The following is a 20,701-nucleotide window of genomic DNA, read 5'->3' as shown; positions in this document are numbered from 1 at the left end:
AGACAATGCTGGTAGATGCTTTTACTCTGCTGGGGCTTTGGGGGTGAAGATCTCTGATTATGCGGCCTGTATGCCACGGTATCAGTACTCTCTTTGGGAACAACTTACACCCATACTGTCCTCTCTGCAAGAGGATAAACGATCTCTAGCAAAGAAGTTGCAAAGAGAAGGATTTGCCTTGGCTAAACAGCAGTTAGCCGCTTCCAAACACATGGTAGACGTTTTGGCCAAGATGGTCACCTCCGCCATCTCGCTACATCGCCACTCCTAGTTGTATTCAACTGCCCTTCAGCCAGGTACCAGGGCCTATGTGGAAGACCTTCCCTTTGAGGGAGAAGGTCTATTTAGTTCCACCCCTGACAGTGTCCTGCAAGAAATGGACAAGAGTATTAAAACCTCCCGGAATCTTGGAGTGCCTGCTTCTTCTCGTCCTGGAAAACCTAAGCCGTGGCAGAAACCTTGATCTAAAAGATCTTATCAGAAATACTCACCTGACCAATCCTGGAGACCTCATTCTTTACAAAGTGGTGGCAGGTCACCCTATCGGGGAAACAACAAATTGAAGTTTACTTCAGCTTCGAACAACTCAAACAAGCCCAAAGGGTCCCATGCCCCAAAGCAGGGCCTTTGACTTTCCTGCCCTGCCAACCACGTTCAGAAAATCATCTGTCCTGCCATATTTCTATAACTCTTCAGCTCCTTCGAACCCTCAGCCTGCAAGTAAACGCAAAAAAGTCACATTTGCTTCCATCAAGGAAAGTTCAGTTTATAGGGGCCCTTCTAGACACGAACCTACATCATGCGTTTCTACCCCAGCAGAAAGTATTATAACCCTCATCCATCTCCTCCAATGCAGGAGATGGGGCACGACACAACAGCTACAGAGGTTGTTGGGCCTGATGGCAGCGACCACCAACGTATTAGTGTTTGCAAAGCTCCACATGTGAGTACTCCAAATTTGGTTCCTCAAGAGGTTTCGCCCTCTACGGGATTCCCCACAAAAGAAGTTCACGATTCCTCCCTCTATCCTACAGTCCTTAGAATAGTGGACCTCAATAGACAATATATGTCAAGGAGCACCCTTCCACGTACCTATCACGACAGTTACGATCACTACGGACGCTTCCCTTTGGGGATGGGGTGCCCACATGAACATTCTGTGGGGGGGGGGTGGACCTTGGCCGTTACCTCTGACCCATTGCCACAAAAACTACCGGAAACTTGTAGCAATCCATTTTGCTCTTTGGTCTTTCCATCCCTTGATTGTAGGGAAAGCTGTAGCAGTGCTTACGGACCATACCACAGCCTTCTATGTCAACCGGCAGGATGGGACGGTCTCTCACAGACTTTGTGCCCTAGCGATGGAGATGGACAGGGTGCATGGAGCTGGACATTTTCATGAAAGCTTCTAATCTTCCCGGGGTGCTCAACTTGCAAGCGGATTCCCTGAGCAGAGGAGCCACGTCTCCCCATCATTGGGAAATACAATGGTGCTTTCTCCAACCAGTGTTCTGGCAGTGGGGCTAACCCCAGATCGACGTTTTTGCAATGGCTCTGAATCTGAAATGTCCCTTGCTTTGCACCAGGGGAAGATTGGACCCAACGTCCTCGGGGGGACAGTCTTCTGTTCCCATGGAAAGGTCTTTTTCTTTACACGTTTCCACCTCTTCCACTACTTACGAAGGTAGTCAACAAGGTTCAGAGGGAGCGGCCAAGGTGCATTCCGGTAGCGTCACGGTGGCCTCGGCAGAATTGGTTTCCGATCCTGCTCAAACTCACGCAGGGATTTTTTCATCACTTCCCAGCGGAGCCAGATCTCCTGTCAGCCCAAGAAGGCCAAGTGCTCCACCTCAACGTTTCTCACTTGAAGTTGACAGCCTGGTTCATCAACCCCGAGGGTTCTCGGATAGGGCCCAGCAAGTTCTTCTGAACAGCAGGAAGTTGTCTAATGGGACGGAATGACCAAAGAGCAAAATGGGCTAAGTTCATTGTCTGCTACTGATGTCCCACCCCGGTTGGTGGGGGTATACCTGTGATTTTTTATTTTCTTTCATCTCTGGTCAATGCTGGCCTCGCCTTTTCCTCAATGAAGGTTTATTTGTCGGCTATATCTGCCCAGCATGAACTGATTGAGGGACATTCAGTATTTGCGCATCCTCACTCGAAACAGTTTCTAAAGGGACTCCTCAGGCTGCATCCTCCCTCCCATGAGATCACCTCCACAGTCGGCACTCTATCCCATGAGTGTGAATGCACAGATGACCACTCGAAGATCATCAGTTACAGGTAAACAACCTGTTTTTCTCTTTGTGCCTGCACTGAAATGCTGGTAAAAAATATTCTTGTTCTTAGCCAGTTTCTGAGACTTGGGTTTCAAATCTCTCTGGGTGACCTTGGGCCAGCAACACACTCTCAGCCTAGCCTACCTCACAGGGTAGTTGTGAGGCTAAAAATGAGGGGAAGAACCCCATGTCCCACTCTGCACCTTGAAAGAAGGGCAGGATAAAAATATAGTGGATAGTAAAAGACGGCTGAGAATGTGTTGCCCTTTAACATGGCTCCAGAATCTGCTGCCTAAAGGCCTCACCTTTCCTAGTTGGATGGCAGCCAGGGTGTCTCGGCCAAAGAAGAGCAGGCTGAAAACCTTCAAAGGGCAGCAAGCCAGCCCTCCACGGCTGCACTTTCTCCCTTCGCAATCCCACTCCCAACCTTTGCTCCCAACACCTCTTTTCCCCTCTTGTTCCAGCCCTTTGTGGAAGTACAGAATGGGCCCTTCAGCGTCAGTCCCTAGATCACAGGTGGCCAAACTTGCTTAATCTAAGAGTCGCATAGAATAAACATCAGATGTTTGAGAACTGCAAGACAGGGACATCAGACGTTTGGGAGCTGCAGGAAAAGGAAGGAAGGAGTGAAGGAGATTAATAGATGGGGAAGGAGAAAGAAAGCAGCTGGCTTGGCTTGGCTAAATGATTTAAAGAGAGAAATGTCTTCTTCAAACTAGCTGACAGGGTGTTGGGGGTTTCAGGGGCCACACAACGAGCCACGTGTGGCTCCGGAGCCACAGTTTGGCCACCCCTGTCTTAGTTGTATTCCAGCCCTGACCGTTCCTACCCCAAGGAACCCGGGGGAGCAAAGGGAGCATCCTGCCTGCAGGCTGAATATCAACACTGGAAAGGTTGACGTCCTCCCTCGGTTGTCCTCTGCCCCCTGCCCAGAGTCCTTGCCAGCAGTTGTTTACTTATCAAACAGAGGATGGTCGAATTGTGCAAATGCTCCAACAGGCCCAGGTTCCTTCTCTGAGTCTCTTTGTCCAGCGGGATCAAATGGTGAGCCACCGAGCTGACTGCGATGGACCAGCCACGTATTAGACCCGCAGGGGACTGCTGTACACTTGATTTACTTCCTGTCTCTGGTAGTGAAAGCAGAGTGGGTGTGAAAAAACGGAAGCACCACAGGTTATCTGCACTGGGCCTGACACCTTATGAGTCGAGGGGACCTACCTGTGACCAAGATATCTAGTGTTGCCAGCTCTGGCCTGGGGAATTCCTGGAGTGCCTGTGGAGGGAAGAATCTGGAAGGGTCGGGATTTCACCTAGAATCTATGGTACACCTAAAGCAAGGGTGTCAAACTCATTTGTTATGAGGGCTGGATCTGATATAAATGTGACCTGGGCGGGCCAGGCCATGAGTGTCATAAAATGTAATGCCAGGTAGCGGAGATATAAACTTTATAAAGGATGATATAAATTTATAAAGATATAAACTGGCTCAGTGGCAGAGCATCTGTTTGGTAAGCAGAAGGACCCAGGTTCAATCCCCGGCATCTCCAACTAAAAAGGATCCAGGGGCAAATAGGCATGAAAAACCTCAGCTTGAGACCCTGGAGAGCCGCTGCCAGTCTGAGTGGACAATACTGAGTAGACAATACTGACTTTGATGGACCGAGGGACCCTCGTATAAGGCAGCTTCGTATGTGCATATGACACAAACATAACGCTTTTAAAAAATCATGCTTAAGACATTAGTACTTGTCAGTCTTAAAGGTGCTTTCTGTCAAGCATGGTAAAATTCCATTGGTAATTGATTGTTTTAGGGTCCTCCATAAAGCTGGTCTGTGAAATATCATGGAGGACCAAGGTCTGTTAGCTCTGTTATTCTTTCCCCCTCCCCCGTCATACTTTATGGCTTGCAAAGTAGAAGTAGAAAGAAACAAAACTAACTTGAGAAAGAGTAATCAGTACCTTCCCATACATTCCTGTTAGGGAGTGTGACACATCTGGGGAAAGCAAGGACGGAGTCCTGATAACGCCATGAGAATGTAGACATTTATGATAGTTTATGTGTGAGAGCACATCCCTCGCCCCCACCTTTTAGAATCCTTTTGCGGTAAGCCTTAAAAGTATTGTATCAATGTATCTTTAGCATCACTCTCAAGAATCTGTTACACTGAAAGTGTTGGTCTATCAATAAACGTAGTTTTGTATCAAACTCAACTCGTCATTGAAAGCACATGCTTGACATTTTCTTTGTATCTCTCCTTTGGGATTCAGGGAAAAAGGAAGCTCTGTTTTTTTCCTTCCTTCCCCAGGGAACCAGGATGAGGGAAGCTTCAGCCAATAGAAGAGAGGCTTGACTTAGTAGATCTGCTGTGCAATTGAGAGAGCCTGGCAAAGCAAGCTATCCCTCCCCCCCCCTCCCTCCTCAATGGCCTCAGCCAATGAAGAAAATAGAGACTGCTCTGTAGCTCTGCTGTGCAATTGAGCAAGCCTGGCAAAGCAAGCTGTGATGCAGAAGGAAGCAAGAGAGAGGGAGAAGGAAGCAGATGAAAGTCAGTTGCTCAGGGGCCTGATAGGAGCCCTTCTGAGGCCCGATTCAGCCCCTGGGCTGCATGTTTGACATCCCTGCCCAAAAGTTCTCCCTCTGAAGCTGCCATTTTCTCCAGGGAAACTAATTTCTGTAAGCTAGCGATCAGTTGTAATTCTGAGGGATCTGCAGGTCCCACCTGGAGATTGGCAGCCCTGACCCAGGGCAGGAGTTAGTGGGGGATGGGAGCAGTAGCAAGATCTTCTGGACTTGAGCATCTTCTGGCATCCTTTGAGTGGGGAGTTATAAACCATCCCTCTGGCCTTTTGATAAAGGTCACAACCTCCTTCAGGGCTAAACTTAGCGCCTTGGTCCTTCGCTAGGAGGTGGGGGAAACCATTGGGTGGTCAGAATCAGGTTACAAACCAAGCCAAATGAACTTTCTTGGGAGTTCCTCGGCATGCGCATCTGCTCAACTGCCCGGCCGCCACTGTCTTCTCTCCTCACTTAATGTCTGGAGGTATATTTTTGGCCAGGCAGAAAACTTTCACAGCACTCGGTTTTGAGAAACCCTTTCTATAGTCCAACAGAAGAAAATCTTTCTCTTTTGAGCCATTTGCTGTTCAGAATTGCACGTGAGTGCATGAATTCTCTCTAGAATCCTGACATTTGGGGAAAGGGAAGAGATGCGGTCTCACTACAGTCCATTTTTCTTTGTAAAGCTGAGAATCCTTTAAACCAGGGGTGTCAAACATGCGACCTGGGGGCCGAATGAGGCCCCTGGAGGGCTCCTACCAGGCCCCCGAACAACCAGCTATCTGCTTCCTTCTCCCTATCTTTTGCTTCCTTCTGCATCACAGCTTGCTTTGTAAGGAGCTACAAAGCAAGGCCTCTATTTTCTCCATTGACGGAGGCTCCTCCCTTGGGGAGGAAGGGGGGGGGGAAGGAGAGCTTGCTTTGCCCCAGGCTCTCAATCGCACAGCAGAGCTACTGACAGAGTTTGAATGCGTGGGGAGTTCCCCTGTATGAGCAAACTGTAGAGTGCACTCCAGAAACTGTGATAAAGAGACAAAACTCCAAACAGCCAGTAAACAGTTGTATTTTGGGTTAAGACGTAAGAGGCAGTCACAGACACTCCAATGGTTCATACACATAAAGGCAGTCCTTCCAATATACAGTACCAAGCCAATATCCAAGAAGAGAAGTCAAGAATCCAGTCCATACATTACATCAATAGCCATGCAATCCTCCAGAGTAACAGTATTTCAGTCAAGATGTTCCTCCTCACTCACGCACGTCCTTCTGCTCCTTCTTATCACCCACAAATGCTGAGAGCAAGGCTTTCACTATTATAGTGCAGCCATCCAATCCTTACACTGATTGTACCATTAGCTGCACCTGTTACTCTCGTGACTTTAATCTCCCCTGTATAGCCTAGTTGCATAACAATGACTCAGCAGTTATAGTTCCCTTAAAGCAACTTAACACTGACAGCTACCGAGCCAAGCCTCTTTCCCTTCTGTTGGCTGAGGCTCCTTTCTCCCCTGTCCCTAGGCAAGGAAGGAAAGAGTCAGAGTTTCCTTTGCCCAGTTCTCTGGATCCCATGGGAGAAATACAAAGAAAGCACCTTTAAGACTAACAAATGCTAACATTTTAAGCATGTTTTAAGTTTTTAAATATATATATATATATATAATTGTTTTTGTCTGTGTCCATAAAGTTTATATCTCTGCTACCTAATCTTAAATAGGGACACACACGGCTTGGCCTCACATGGCTCAGCCCGACATGACCCGGGCCAGTAAGGTCTCATTTATGTCAGATCCGGCCCTCATAACAGATGAGTTTGACACCCCTGCTTTAAACAAATCACTCTGTCTCACTGGCTGACAGTTGTGAGTTATTAACCACTAATTTGGAATTTGGAATTCTCACTGTCAAAACAATTAAATAAATAAAATTAAATAAATAAAATTAAATAATTTGGCTTGCGTATAATTACTCTTATCTCTATAACTCTTCAGTTCTCCTAACATAGAGCCCTGTGGCGCAGTGTTTAAGCTGCAGTACTGCAGTCGTAAGCTCTGCTCACGACCTGAGATCAATCCCCAGTGGAAGCTGGGTTTTCAGATAGCCGGCTTGAGGTTGACTCAGCCTTCCATTCTTCCGAGGTTGGCTTGCTGGGGGGAAAGTGTAGATGACTGGGGAAGGCAATGGCAAACCACCCCGTAAAAAGTCTGCCATGAAAACGGGAAAGCAACGTCACCCCAGAGTTGAAAACAACTGGTGCTTGCACAGGGGACCTTTCCTTTTTCCTTTTCTCCTAACATACTTCTGTACCAGACAGCTAAAGGTAAATAGCATGTGTCAGTTGCAAAAGGGGATGTTAGAATATAGCAAGAAAATAGTAGGATTTCAGCAGATTCCCCCAAATGTAGCAAGGATTAGCTAACCTGCAATGTTGTTTATATCTAAAGTTACAGTGTTGTATGTCCCTTTTTACCGGGGCGAAAAGACCACTTACTAAATAGATCTACAGTGTCTCAAGGCATCTGTCCAGTTTCTTACTTGAACCAACAAATGACAAAGGGGGGGGGGGGGGTGTCTGTTTCTCAATAAGCCATTTAACTTGTAACAATTGTGTTATTCACACGCAGGCTGGAGCTGGGAGACCTGGGCTTGAATCCCCGCTCTGCTGTGGAAGCTTGCTGGGTGACCTTAGGCTAGTCACTCACTCTCAACCTAACCTACCTCGCAGGTTTGTTGTGTCAGGGTGAAATGCAGAAGGGGAGAAGCTTATTAGAAGCTGTGTTGGGTTCCCAGTGAAGACAAAAAAGCAGTGTTTTAAAAATATCTAAATAAATGTAATCCATACAACCAGTGCACTGCTGTTACTACCTTCATATTGGGAGTGTCAAGGATTGGTTAAAGTCACCTGGTGAGGTCGGAGTAGGGTTGAGACTGGAAGCAGGGCCCTGAAGACAGACAGCATGGTATAGCGGTCAGACAAGGATCTGGGAGAGCCAGGTTCAAATACCCTCTCTGCCATGGGAGCTTGCTGGGTGACCTTCAGCCAGTTACATACTCTCCGCCTGACCTACCTCACCAGGTTGTTGTGAGGATAAAATGAAGGAGAGGAGAATTAATAGAAGCCACTTTAAATCCTCAATTGGGGGTTGTAGACAAAGTAAAATAAAAGAATCGCAGCTCATTTTCTCAGCCACTATGCATCAGCCATGCTGTCATCTTGGCCAACTGGCAACCTCTCTCTGCCAGAGGCAGTCCTTTGGTGTGCTCTGATCTGGGGCATAATTCTGAGTGCCTCTGTCCTGTAGCCATAAACCAAGATCCTGGTTGTCCAGCAGCCTCCTTCCTTCCTGGGATCTGGCTGGGTCAAAAGGCCCTTCAGCACTGCTCCAGATTCAGTGAACAAGACATCTGATCTAGTCCACAGTCATTTTAAAACTGAAGCACAGAGCCCTGCAGGGAGTGTTAAAACAGGGATCCCCAAGCCCCAGACCGTGGGCCAGTACTGGTCTATGGCCTATTAGCGACAGGGCCGTGAGTTGTAATATATTACAATGCAGTAATAATAATAATAAGACAACATTGGATTTATATACTGCCCTCCACTCTGAATTTCAGAGTCTCAGGGTGGCTTGCAATCTCCTTTATCTTCCTCCCCCACAACAGACACCCTGTGAGGTGGGTGGGGCTGAGACAGCTCTCCCCAGAAACTGCCCTTTCAAGGACAACTCTGCCAGAGCTATGGCTGACCCAAGGCCATTCCAGCAGCTGCAAGTGGAGGAGTGGGGAATCAAACCCAGTTCTCCCAGATAAGAGTCCGCACACTTAACCACCACACCAAACTAACAGAAATAAAGTGCACAATTGTGTCATCCCAAAACCATCACCCCATTCCCCACCACCACCCCGTCCGTGGAAAAAATTGTCTTCCACAAAACCGGTCCCTGGTGCCAAAAGGGCTGGGGACCGCTGTGTTAGAACATAGCAAGAGAATAGCAGAATTTCAGCAGAACCCCCCCAGTGTAACCAGGACTAGCTAACCTGCAATGTGGTTTATATCTAAAGCTACAATGTTGTATGTCACTTTTTTTACCAAGGCGAAAAGACCACTTACTATATAAAGATCTTAAATATAAGGCCTCTGCCCAGTTTCTTATTTGAGCCAACAAATGACAAAAACGGGGGGGGGGGGTGAATCTGTTTCTCAATACAGATATGAGCAGGGCTTTTTGCGCAGAAAAATCTCAGCAGGAACTCATTTGCATATGTCACATCCTCTGGTTGCACCATGTTTTCACATTGGGCTTTTTTGTAGAAAAAGCCCAACAGGGACTCATTTTACATATTAGCCCACACACCCCTGACACCAAGCCAGCCGGAACTGCATTCCTGCTAAAAAAAAAAAAAAAAAAAGCCCTGGATACAAGGAATTTAACTTGTAAAGTTTAACTTGTTCAAGTGTGCCATTCACTTATAGGTGAGGGGGGAGAGGAGCAATGCTCCCTCTAAGCTGTAAGCAAAAATTCTCCTTTGTGAGCTACTGGTATGAAAGTTGCGAGCTACTGAATCAATTAGTGCGCTCGGGGGCCATGTTTTCCTGAGCTTAGGCAAAAATGCGTGAGCCAGAAAAACTGGGAGATAGCTCACACTAACTCAGCTTAGAGGGAGCACTAGAGGGGAGCCGAGCTGCCATTTAACTGGGCCAGACAAATCCCAGGCAAGCCTTCCTCCTCTGGACTGTGTCATGGGACTGTATGCAGGAACAGGGCTCCTTATCACAGCCTATTTGGAGTGCTCCAATGGCAGGCAAAGTGTCTGTAAAATGTCAGCAACTACACTTCATCTTAAATGGGTTTTTAAAAATGCCTGGTTTTTTTTTTTTTCTCCCATGCTTCATGACACTTTGAAGAAGGAACTCTGTAAACCAGAGGACAGCTGATTTAATCCTTGAACCCACCCTCTTTTAAATTTACAAATGCCAAAGCCGGGGGGGGGGGGGAAAGATCTCTTACAGTGCGATCCCATGCAGTGTTAACTCTGGGCTGAGCCATGAGTTTGGAGCAGTGTTCCCTCTAAGCTGAATTAGTGCGAGCTAGGCTAGCTCAGCTTTTTTAGCCTTCGGCTCACACATTTTTTGCCTTGGCTTAGGAGAAATGGCTCCAGAGCAAAACTAATTTATGCAATAGCTCACAACTTTAACAACGGTCACACTCGCAAAGTCAAATTTTTGCTCACAAGACTCCACAGCTTGGAGCACTGACTTGGAGTAACTCTGCACAAGATTCCACCGTTAACTCCTGAGATTAACACATCTGTATTAAAATTAAAAGGCATCTAGCGGCACCTCAAAAAAGCAAGATTTTATTTCAGCGTAACTTTTCTCTGGGCTCTAGGTTATGTGGCAGTTTCTTGTTTTTAAATATCCCTAAGCTGCCACTAGACTCCAGCCAATTTTTGTTCTTGGGAGTACAAGAACAGTTAGGTGCCCCCTTTTGGTATAAACCTTGGATCTCCTCCACCTTCTTTCCTATCCATGAAGAGTTGAGTCTGTTTTCCACACCCCAAATGGCCTTCTTGGTATTGCAGGGGTCTCTGTTTGGTGAGCGCCTGCTTGAGATCTGCACATTTCACTGCGTCCGTTACAACCACTTCCTGAGGAAAAGGGGGGGGAATCTACTTTTAGCATGTTCTGCCTTTGGCGCCACTGCAAAGCCCTCGCCCCGCTCACCCTAAAATGTGCAAGATGGTGCTGGGCTCTGTAGCAGCCACTCCAGGGAAGGGAAATCGGACCGGGTCAGGGGTGGCCAAACTTGCTTAATGTAAGAGCCACATCAAATAAATGTTTGAGAGCCACAACACTTGAAGGCAGGCAGGCAGGAAAATAGGATGGAGAGGGGGAAGAGAAAGCAACTTTAACTTTAAATGCATTCTCCAAGCTGCTGGCTGGCTTGGCTTGGAGAAGTGACTTAAACAGATACTTCAAGAGCCACAAAGTATGTGTGAAAGAGCCACAGTTTGGCTACCCCTAAACCAGGTCTATGCAAACGCTTCCACGGCCTGCAAACCAATAGCCACACACTCGCGCCGGGCCCCAGGAGAAGGCGGGATTTCCGCAGTCACGTCCCGCGAGTAGGCGCCTCGGAGGAGGCCTTCCCTTGCGGGAAATGCGGCTGCCGCTGCGCCGGGGGAGGGCTTCGTTGCCGGGCAATCGAGGAGGGAGCGTTTCCCGCAGCTATGCAAGGAGCCCCCAGCCTTTGTTAGGCCAAGGGGAGCGAGGGCCTCTTTGCAAAAGCGGCTCTTCCTTTGTCGCGTTCACACCAGGAAGCGAAGCAGCAGGGGAGATGCAGATCCGAATTCTTAGACCCCCCCCCCCTCCTTTCCGGTGCAGACCTGAGCGCAGTCACACCTTTCTAAACCAAAGTAGGAGTCAAATTGCACCGTTAAGACCAACAAAGTTTTATTCAGAATGTAAGATTTCGTGTGCTCTAAGCACACTTCATCAGACGAGGAATCAGGTACAGTGAGCAGAGCTAGCTGGTAGGCAGTGGTTTAGAATGCAAAATAATACAAATTTAAGATCCAAGGAAAGGGAAGATACCCTGTGTAAGCACCAGTCATTTCCCACTCTGGGGTGACGTTGCTTTCACAACGTTTTCACGGCAAACTTTTTATGGGGTGGTTTGCCATTGCCTTCCCCAGTCATCTACGCTTCCCCCCCCAGCAAGCTGGGTGCTCATTTGACCGACCTCGAAAGGATGGAAGGCTGAGTCAACCTGGACCCAGCTTCCGCCGGGATCAAACTCAAGTCATGAGCAGAGTTCGGACTGTAGTACTGCAGCTTTACCACTCTGCACCACAGGGTTCTTAGTAAGATCCAATGACGGAATAGTAAATTACTATTACTATTCTGTCATTGGATCTTAAATTTGTACCATTTTGCATTCTAATTCACTGCGTACCAGCTATACGTAGCTCCATTCACTGTACCCCATTCCTCGTCTGATGAAATGTGCTTGGAGCACACCAAAGCTTACATTCTGAATAAAACTTTGTTGGTCTTAAAGGTGCCATTTGACTCCTACTTTGTTCTACTGCTTCAGACCAGCGCAGCTGCCCACCTGGATATACCCTTCTAAACCGTTGCCCTCCAATTACGGTAACTCAGGTGGGCGTGACTCCGTTTAGGATTGCAGTGTTAAAAGCCTAGTGGAGGTGACCTGCTGGGGAAAGTTTTCAGGAGGCCTGACTGGTTTCTTGTTTAGAAACATAGAGGTGGAAGGGGACCTCAAAGGTCATCTAGTCCAGCCCCCTCTACAACACAGGAAACTCACAGTCCTCCTCCTCGCACTCCCTCAGTGACCTCTGCTCTATTCCCATAGAGGCATATTTTTTTTTATTTCTTTATACCCCGCCTTCCTTCCCAATGGGGTACCATCGCAACGTGACTTGCATCACTCCCCTCTCCTCCATTTTAGCCTCACAACACTCTTTTGAGGTAGTCAGCAGAGGGAGTGTGGCTCAAGGTCAGAACAAAGTATGAATCCGGGGGCATTTTTTTAAGGCGCAACAAAGGTTCATTCAAAGCTTATGCATTGGTCATCTTGCTCCCTGTGCAGTCCCCCATATGCGCAGTACCCACTCAAAAACCATCAGGCAAGCAACCTGTTTTTCTTCAGATACATCTGAGTGGACAGCCTTGTTGGTCTGAAGCAGTATCACACAGTGGCACTTTTAAGACCAACAACGTTTTAAACGTTGTTTGTCTTAAAGCTGCCACTGTGCAGAAGAACAAAGTTTGAATCCAGCGGCACTTTAAGAAAACTTTATAAAACTTCCGCCACACTTTGTTGGTCTTTAAAGTGCCGCTGAATTCAAACTTTGCCGCTGAATTCAAACTTTGCTCTTCTTTAGCTACAGTCTCTTCAGATACACTGTGTGCATTGATACAAGAGCCCCAAAACGGTTGGGCGTAAAGGCCCGGGATCTTGTACAAGCTTTCCTAGGAAGCAAAACTAAACACGAGGCCCCTGGAACTTTTAAAGACTTCACATTTAGCCAGCGCTCCCTTAATCAGCTGCGGCTGACTCACCAAAACCTGTGCTGGAATGTATGCGGATCGGCTTTAGGGTGCTGCTGGATAGTTTGTTGTTGCAGACCAAACAAGGGGCAACCTCGAATCGAAAGGAAAGAGTCAACCTTGGGCCGGCTACCTGAGCCCAGCTTGCGCCGGAATCGAACTCAGGTCATGAGCAGAGAGTTAGGCCACAGTGCTGCTGCTTTACCACTCTGCGCCAGGGGGCCGCTATCACAAGGAAAAACGGGGTATAAATGTTCCAGGGCTTTTATTTTTTTACCAGGAAGCACAGAAACACAGTTCCGGCTGGCTTAGCATCAGGGGGTGTGGCCTAATATGCAGCAGCCTTTGCAATGGAAGTCCGACCAGCCTGCGCTTCCCTTTCCCCATCCCGCCCAGGAGATAAAAGTCCCAGCTTCCCCACGTGCATTTCAGACACGCGATGCGAGGCAGGGATCTGGCTTGCCGGCACCGCCCCCTTCTTAAACCTGGGCGGCTGCGAGGAAGGGACGTCGGACAAGGCTACCCGTCCGCCTTTCGCTGATTCGTTACGCAGACAAATGAAACAAACGCTACAAGGCTGTGATCACATATGCTAAAGAATGCAGTTTCGATTCACTTTCAGCGCACCTTCCAACCGGATTTTACTGTGTGAACTGGCAAAATCCAGTAGGGAAGTGCATTGAAAGTGGATTAAAACTGCATTTAGCATGTGTGATCCCAGCCCAAGGGGTTGCAAAAAGTTGCTGTTGCAAAAAGTTGCATTTCTCTCGGCGCTTGAGCAAAACGGCCAAAGCGCTGCCATTCTTTAGGGAAACAAAGCAGGAGTCGAGTGGCACCTTTAAGACCAACCAATTTTTATTTAGAACGTAAGCTTTCGGGCGCTCTTAAGCACACTTCATCAGACGAGGAATCCAGCACGATTCTTTAGGGAGTTCAGTGGGGGCTGAGTCTCCTCGCTTGGAGCTTTAGCGTGTCGACTTCCAGGATTTCAGCTTGCTCAGAGGCCGCCTGTTCCTCTTCCTGAAGGACATGGGAGGGTATCAGGGGCGTTACGCACTTATTCCAAATACAGCCCTTTTTAAACAGTTACAGTGTGTGTGTTAAGATTAGGAGGGGGTCTAATAAGGCATGCAGAAGAGGGCAAGGACACCCCCTCCCTCCAGTAGGATCCCGCCCTCCCCCCTCCCCCGTTGCTCAGAAAACCGAGGAGAAACCCGGGGCTCTTTGCAGAGTGGGGGAGGGGCGCGGTCGGAAGGAAATGTAGATTCTTCCCCGCCTGGTTTTCGGCTCAGCCTCAGAGGGCCGGGTTGGGCTCCGTGTACCGTATTTCCTGTGTTAGAGGCGCGTTTTGCTAGGGAAAGGTGGTGGGGCAGAGGGGGAAAAGGGGACCCGCTTATTGGAGGGAGGGGGGAATATCCCGATAAACACGTGCAGACTAGACGTCCGGGCTGGCCCGTGCGACGCCCATCGCTGAATGATTGGTCAGAGCGAAGTAGAAGCCTCGCAGACCGAACAAGGGAAAAAGAAAATTTGTCTCGTTGCGCTCACCGCGTCCTTTCACACGTGCAGCTGCTGGGCATCATGTGCACGGTAATTAGAGGAGGACTGTCTCACGTGGGCGGCCGTGTTGGTCTGCAATGGATTGAACCTTAAAAACAAGATTTCCGGGGGATGGATTTTGACTCTAGAAAGGACATCCCTGCAAAACTTTGTTGGTTGCTGTTGGACTCTCTAATCTAGATGCGGGCTGTGCACGTGTGGGTTCTCACAGCCCTGGCTTCCCAAAGTCGGTTTGGAGCAGAGCCCTCCAGTGGCTATTAGCCACAGCCTATTATTGGAACTCTGTCTGGGGCAGTGATGCTTGGAGGGAGCAACAGTGGGAAGGCTTCTAGTGTCCTGGCCCCTTTATGGACCTCCTGATGACACCTGGGTTTTTTTGCCACTGTGTGACACAAAGTGCTGGCCCGTGCGACGCCCATCGCTGAATGATTGGTCAGAGCGAAGTAGAAGCCTCGCAGACCGAACAAGGGAAAAAGAAAATTTGTCTCGTTGCGCTCACCGCGTCCTTTCACACGTGCAGCTGCTGGGCATCATGTGCACGGTAATTAGAGGAGGACTGTCTCACGTGGGCGGCCGTGTTGGTCTGCAATGGATTGAACCTTAAAAACAAGATTTCCGGGGGATGGATTTTGACTCTAGAAAGGACATCCCTGCAAAACTTTGTTGGTTGCTGTTGGACTCTCTAATCTAGATGCGGGCTGTGCACGTGTGGGTTCTCACAGCCCTGGCTTCCCAAAGTCGGTTTGGAGCAGAGCCCTCCAGTGGCTATTAGCCACAGCCTATTATTGGAACTCTGTCTGGGGCAGTGATGCTTGGAGGGAGCAACAGTGGGAAGGCTTCTAGTGTCCTGGCCCCTTTATGGACCTCCTGATGACACCTGGGTTTTTTTGCCACTGTGTGACACAAAGTGTTGGCCTGGATGGGCCATTGGCCTGATCCAACATGGCTTCTCTTATGTTCTTATTCGTTCATTGCTTAGCACTTCCTGCTGCAGCATCTTCGGATGCTCTTGCTGGGTGGGGCCAGGGCTTTTTCCCTTGCTGTTTTTTTTTTTTTTTTTTAAGAAACACCCTACACCGATCTCCTCTCCACGACATGAGGATGCTGGTCCTTCCCTTCGGCTAACCCCCAGACACACCCCCAGCCCAACAACTGGACCACCCTGATACCAGGACCCGGAATCCTTTCTATGTTGGGTGGGTCTGAGTCTCATCACCTGTATGTGCTGCAAAGACTTGCAAAGAGAGCCAGTTTGGTGTAGTGGTTAAGTGTGTGGACTCTTATCTGGGAGAACCGGGTTTGATTCCCCACTCCTCCACCTGCACCTGCTAGCATGGCCTTGGGTCAGCCATAGCTCTGGCAGAGGTTGTCCTTGAAAGGGCAGCTGCTGTGAGAGTCCTCTCAGCCCCGCCCACCTCATAGGGTGTCTGTTGTGGGGAAAAGAAGATAAAGGAGATTGTGAGCCGCTCTGAGGCTCTTCGGAGTGGAGGGCGGGATATAAATCCAATATCTTCTTCATCATCATCTTCTTCAAAGAAGAGCAAGACTCCAGTAGCAACTTAAAGGCTGCAATCACACACACTAAATAGTGCACTTTCAAGCCATTTTAAAAGCACTTTTAAACTGGATTTTGCCAGTTCACACAGTAAAATCCAGTTGGAAAGTGGATTGAAAGTGCATTGTTTAATGTGCGTGATCACAGCCAAAGACTAGCAAAAATGTGTACCAACATTTGTAGCTTGGGTGAGTCCCTGCTCCCTTCTTCAACATGGCACAACTGTTGTTAGTCTTTCATGAAGGTGAGTCTTGCTCTCCTCTGCTGCTGCGGCCAGACTCACAAACTAACCCATCTTGCTCTTTCTCCAAGTCTCCACACAAAATACTTGTTTTGGTTTGGTTGAAAATCGTCAGTGGCAGATTGTGTTGCAGGGAGCATCTCTAACAGCACAGCCCTTGGGCCTTCCCTGCAAGTGGCGCTGTTGTGCCATCGGGGCGGCCTCTTCCTCCTGAGCAGCATGGAGAACCAAAGGGCGTCTTCTGGCTGCCTCCAACAAAGAGCTGCCCGCCTGTTCCGGCCTCGTGTGCCCAACCTCAGGGGCAGCTCTGAACTGGCACAGCTAAGAGGATCGAAGCCTGCAGAACCCCGCCAGCAGCAACATCCGCCTGTTAGCACTTTAAGACCCACGAAGGAGTCTGGGGCACCAACAGGTTTAGGAACTTCCTAATCGGCAGCTAATGTTTAGGTGTTTCCTCTGAGTAGAAGGGCAAGCTTTGAGGCCAGCTCTAGCACCTTCGAGAGTAGTCAGAAGGTTTTAGGGCAAGGGTGTCGAACTCATTTGTTATGAGGGCCGGATCTGACACAAATGAGACCTTGTCCACCGAGTCATGTCGGGCTGGGCCATATGTGTACCTATTCAAGATTAGGTAGCACAAATACAAACTTTATGAAGGACACAAACACAATTAAATATATATATATATATATATATATATATATATATATATATATATATATATATATATATATATATATATATATATATATATATATATATATATATATATATATTTAAAAACCCCTTAAAACATGCTTTAAATGCTAGCACTCTTTGGTCTTAAAGGTGCTTTATTTGTATTTCTCCCATGGGATCCAGGGAACTGGCGAAGGAAGCTCTGGCTCTTTCCTTCCTTCCTCAGGGGACAGGGGAGGGAGGAGTCTCAGCCAATAGAAGGGAGAGAGGCTTGGCTCAGTAGCTCTGCTGCACAATTGAGAGAGCTTGGCAAAGCAAACTATCCCTCCCCCCTTCCTCCCCAAGGGAGGAGCCTCAGCCAATGGAGAAAATAGAGACTTTGCTCTATAGCTTCTGTGCATTTGAGCAAGTCTGGCAAAGCAAGCTGTTATGCAGAAGGAAGCAAGAGAAAGGGAGAAGTAAGCAGATGACAGCCAATGTTCCCTCTAAGCTGCAGAGTCCTATGAGCAAAAAGTCTACTTTGTGAGCTACTGGCATTAAAGTTGTGAGCTACTGCATAAATCAGTGTGCTCTGGGGCCATCCTTCCTGAGCTAAGACAAAAATGTGTGAGTTGGAGGCTAAAAATCTGTGAGCTTCCTTCATTGGAGAACGGCCGAGAGCAGCGGGGGGCGTGCATGGCGCCGCCTTCGCGCCCGGGGAGTGCCGGCCCGTAGCATCTCGCAGGGCTCTGATTCGACGCCTGGCGGCGGGGCCGGGCCGCGCTATTAGCATAAGGGGAAGGATAAAGAACGAGGCTGGCGGGCCCTCCTTTCTCACCTCCTCACTGCACCGCGGAGCTGAGTCAAGTCAGGGACCCCCCACGGGTGAGTCGCGCAGCTCCCCCCCCTTGCAGCCGGCGAGAAGAGAAAGGAAGGGGCGGACGGAGACAAAGGGAAGGCTGCGCCCCCCAGAAGTGGCGGCGGTGGGGCAAGGGGGGGCTTCGCGGAGAGCCCCCCTCGGGAGCCAGAAGTCCGGCCCCGAAGGAGCGGCCGCAGCCCAGCGTTCCTTCCAGGCGACTCTCCCCGCGCTGGGGCGCAAAGTCCGGACGGAGACGCCTTCTGGGCCGGGCGCGCTGCCTTAGAGACGCCGCTGCACCGCCCTAGACGACTGGGCTTGCAGCCTCGGGGTCCCCGTGTCCCCCCAGGGGGTGGGGGGAGTCGTGCTCCCTGGCCCTTCCACGGCCAGCCCCGGGTGGCGGGCGGCCCTCTGGTCGAGAGCCTGGCAGGAGCCCCCTTTCCGGGGCTACCTTGTGGAGCTGGGGATGGAAGAAGAGAAGAGGCGCTGCTGGGGAAGCCGAGTCGGCCGCTCCCCACCCTCCAGCCGTCGAACTTCCCTCCCCTCCCTTCCCGCGGGCGAAAACTTTCTGGCGACTTTTAATGGGCAGCTTCGCTTCTCCGTCGGGGATGGGGCCGCTTTCTCGCGTCCAGCGCGCCCCGACGGAAACCCCACCCCCAGAAAGTGGCACTTTCCTTCCTCTGCCTCTTTCCTTTCCGGAGAGCGGGGCGGGCGAAGGGAAGAACCCCTGGTGAGGGGGGGGGGAGGCTCTGAGTCCAGCGGGAGAGCTGCGGGGCGCCCACGGGGGAAACCGACTTGCAGAGGGGGGTGCCTGGAAGGGGGACTCCCGCTTGCTCGACGGGAGCGCCGCTAACGGAGCCGCCCTTTTTTCTCTCACCAGGAACGCTTTTTTCGAAGCCGAGATGGTGAAAATCGGAGTCAACGGGTGAGTTGCCTCCCGAGGGGGCGGACGTGCCGCGCGCTTACCCGGGCATGGCAGCAGGGGAGGGGGGGGGGACCCGGTTGCTGCTGCGGAGATGAGAAACTTGGGGGGGGGAGAAGAGGCCCCTCCCTCTTTCCTGCTTTGGCAACCCGCAACGGCAAACTTTCTAGCCAATAGGAGCGCCGATATCCGGATGCTGCTCTGGAGCTTTTGGAGTTTTGCATTTCTTGGGGGGGGGGGGGGAGAAGAGCTAGAAAGAAGAGCAGCTGGCCACCCAGGGATGGCCTCACTGGCGTTGGCCCCTCCCCCAAGGACATCTGAAGGTCACCTTGGCTTCTTCCAACAGCTGTCCCTGGGACAAGACCCGCTTGTCTCCCGGATGGCACAGCTGCCTCGTTGGAACACGTGACGCCCCCTTCTTGCATGCTCTCTGAGTCCTTTTGCCTGGTGTGTGCGCAAGAAAGCACATGGGGCAAACCAGGCTGCCCGGGAAGTATTGCTGGCTGATTCATTTCCCTGGCTTCGCCTTGCTGAGTCACTCCCAACAGGAAGCAGAAAGCCGCAGGTGGGGCTTTCTCTTCATCTCTGCCCCACTTCGCTCTTTTCCACCACCCCCGAGATGTCCCAGGGAGGGCTGCTTACCATCCCAACTTGGAAGCCCTAACAGGAATGTGACCTTCTTGCCGGACCGCTTTAGAGGCAGAGAGATGTAACTAGATAACTCCGCCAAGCCTGGGAGAGAGAGCCGGCTCTAAAGTTAGTGCCTGACCTTTCTCTGGCAGGAGGGGTGTGTGTGTGGAAAGGAGAAGACGGAGAGAGGTTCATTGGTTCGTTTTCAGGATTGCCAAGAAAGGGGAAAACCCGGCGGCCCGCTCTCGCTGCAACTTGAGAGAAACCCCCGGCATGCTTTGCGCCCGATAAAAAGTTTCACAAAGCGACTACTCATTGAGTATTCCCTTGGAGGCCTCGGAGCACCGTGCTTTGCATGGGAAAGGTCCTGGCTGCATCTTGTGGCATCTCTCAGGCTCTGTGTTTGCAAGGAAGGGAAAGACCTCCGGGAACTGATGCAATTGGGATAGGCAGGGCCGGGTCAGATGGTGCCCGCCTCTGTACAGCGCAGCTTCCTGTAGTCCTTAAAAAAAAAAGAGTTCAGTGCACGGGATCAGTGTTCCCTCTAAGCTGAGTTAGCGTGAGCTAGCTCACAGATTTTTAGCCTCCTGCTCACACATTTTTGTCAGCTCAGGAAAAATGGCCCCAGAGCACAATAATTGATGCAGGAGCTCACAACTTTAATGCCAGTAGCTCACAAAGTAGAATTTCTGCTCACAAGATCCCAGGAAGCATTGCACATGTGCCGGCAGGGCAGCTTTTCGAGCACTTGGCATTCACTGTGCCTTTGCCTCAATCTACATTTCTGACTGCTCCCACGCTTGGCCGGCTGCACGCAGCCCCCCTGTGTCCGCTGGGGCGGAAGGAGTTAAAGGAAGAGTGGCTTAGAAAAACGTGCTCGGCCTTGAGCAAAGATGCTCTTTGTTTCAAGCACAATGCCTGTGTCACGTGACCTGAAAGGCACCTGTTAGGACTTCTCAAACCCTCAGCTACTACTGCACTGCAACTCCAGAAGGAGGGGAAAAGCAGTGAAGCAGTTTCTCCTTGGTTGTTTGCCTTTCTGGGTGGCTGCCATTCATTCCCACCAAATCTTCCCCCCCCCTCCATCCCTGGTCCGTTGCCCTGTTGTTCCTGGCGTCTGGAGCAGGCCCCTTTGTTCCTTTCTCCCAGGGCTTTTTTTTTTGTAGCAGGAATTCCTTTGCATATTAGGCCACACACCCCTGAGGTAGCCAATCCTCCTGCACCTTACAGGGCTCTTCTTACAGGGCCTACTGTAAGCTCCAGGAGGATTGGTTACATCAGTGGTGTGTAGCCTAATATGCAAAGGAGTTCCTGCTACAAAAAAGTGCTGCATTTTTCTCATCTCCCATATGACTCTGGAGGTCATGGGCCCTGCT

The 20,701-nt window shown here is 50.0% G+C and overlaps 1 protein-coding gene across 1 annotated transcript in view; it reads left to right on the top strand.

Annotated features, from left to right (window-relative positions):
* Window positions 1–20,701, top strand: part of GAPDH (glyceraldehyde-3-phosphate dehydrogenase) — a 52,951-nt gene that overhangs the window by 21,873 nt on the left and 10,377 nt on the right. The window contains exon 2 of the mRNA XM_060236914.1: window positions 18,654–18,698. Within this exon, the coding sequence (XP_060092897.1) occupies window positions 18,676–18,698 (23 nt within the window). The 5' untranslated portion in view covers window positions 18,654–18,675. The remainder of the gene's footprint in view (window positions 1–18,653; window positions 18,699–20,701) is intronic.

Source organism: Heteronotia binoei, chromosome 4 (genome assembly GCF_032191835.1).
Source record: "Heteronotia binoei isolate CCM8104 ecotype False Entrance Well chromosome 4, APGP_CSIRO_Hbin_v1, whole genome shotgun sequence".
NCBI classification, from domain to species: domain Eukaryota; kingdom Metazoa; phylum Chordata; class Lepidosauria; order Squamata; family Gekkonidae; genus Heteronotia; species Heteronotia binoei.
The sequence above is the reverse complement of the archived record's forward strand: the minus strand, read 5'-3'. Positions and strand labels throughout refer to the sequence as shown.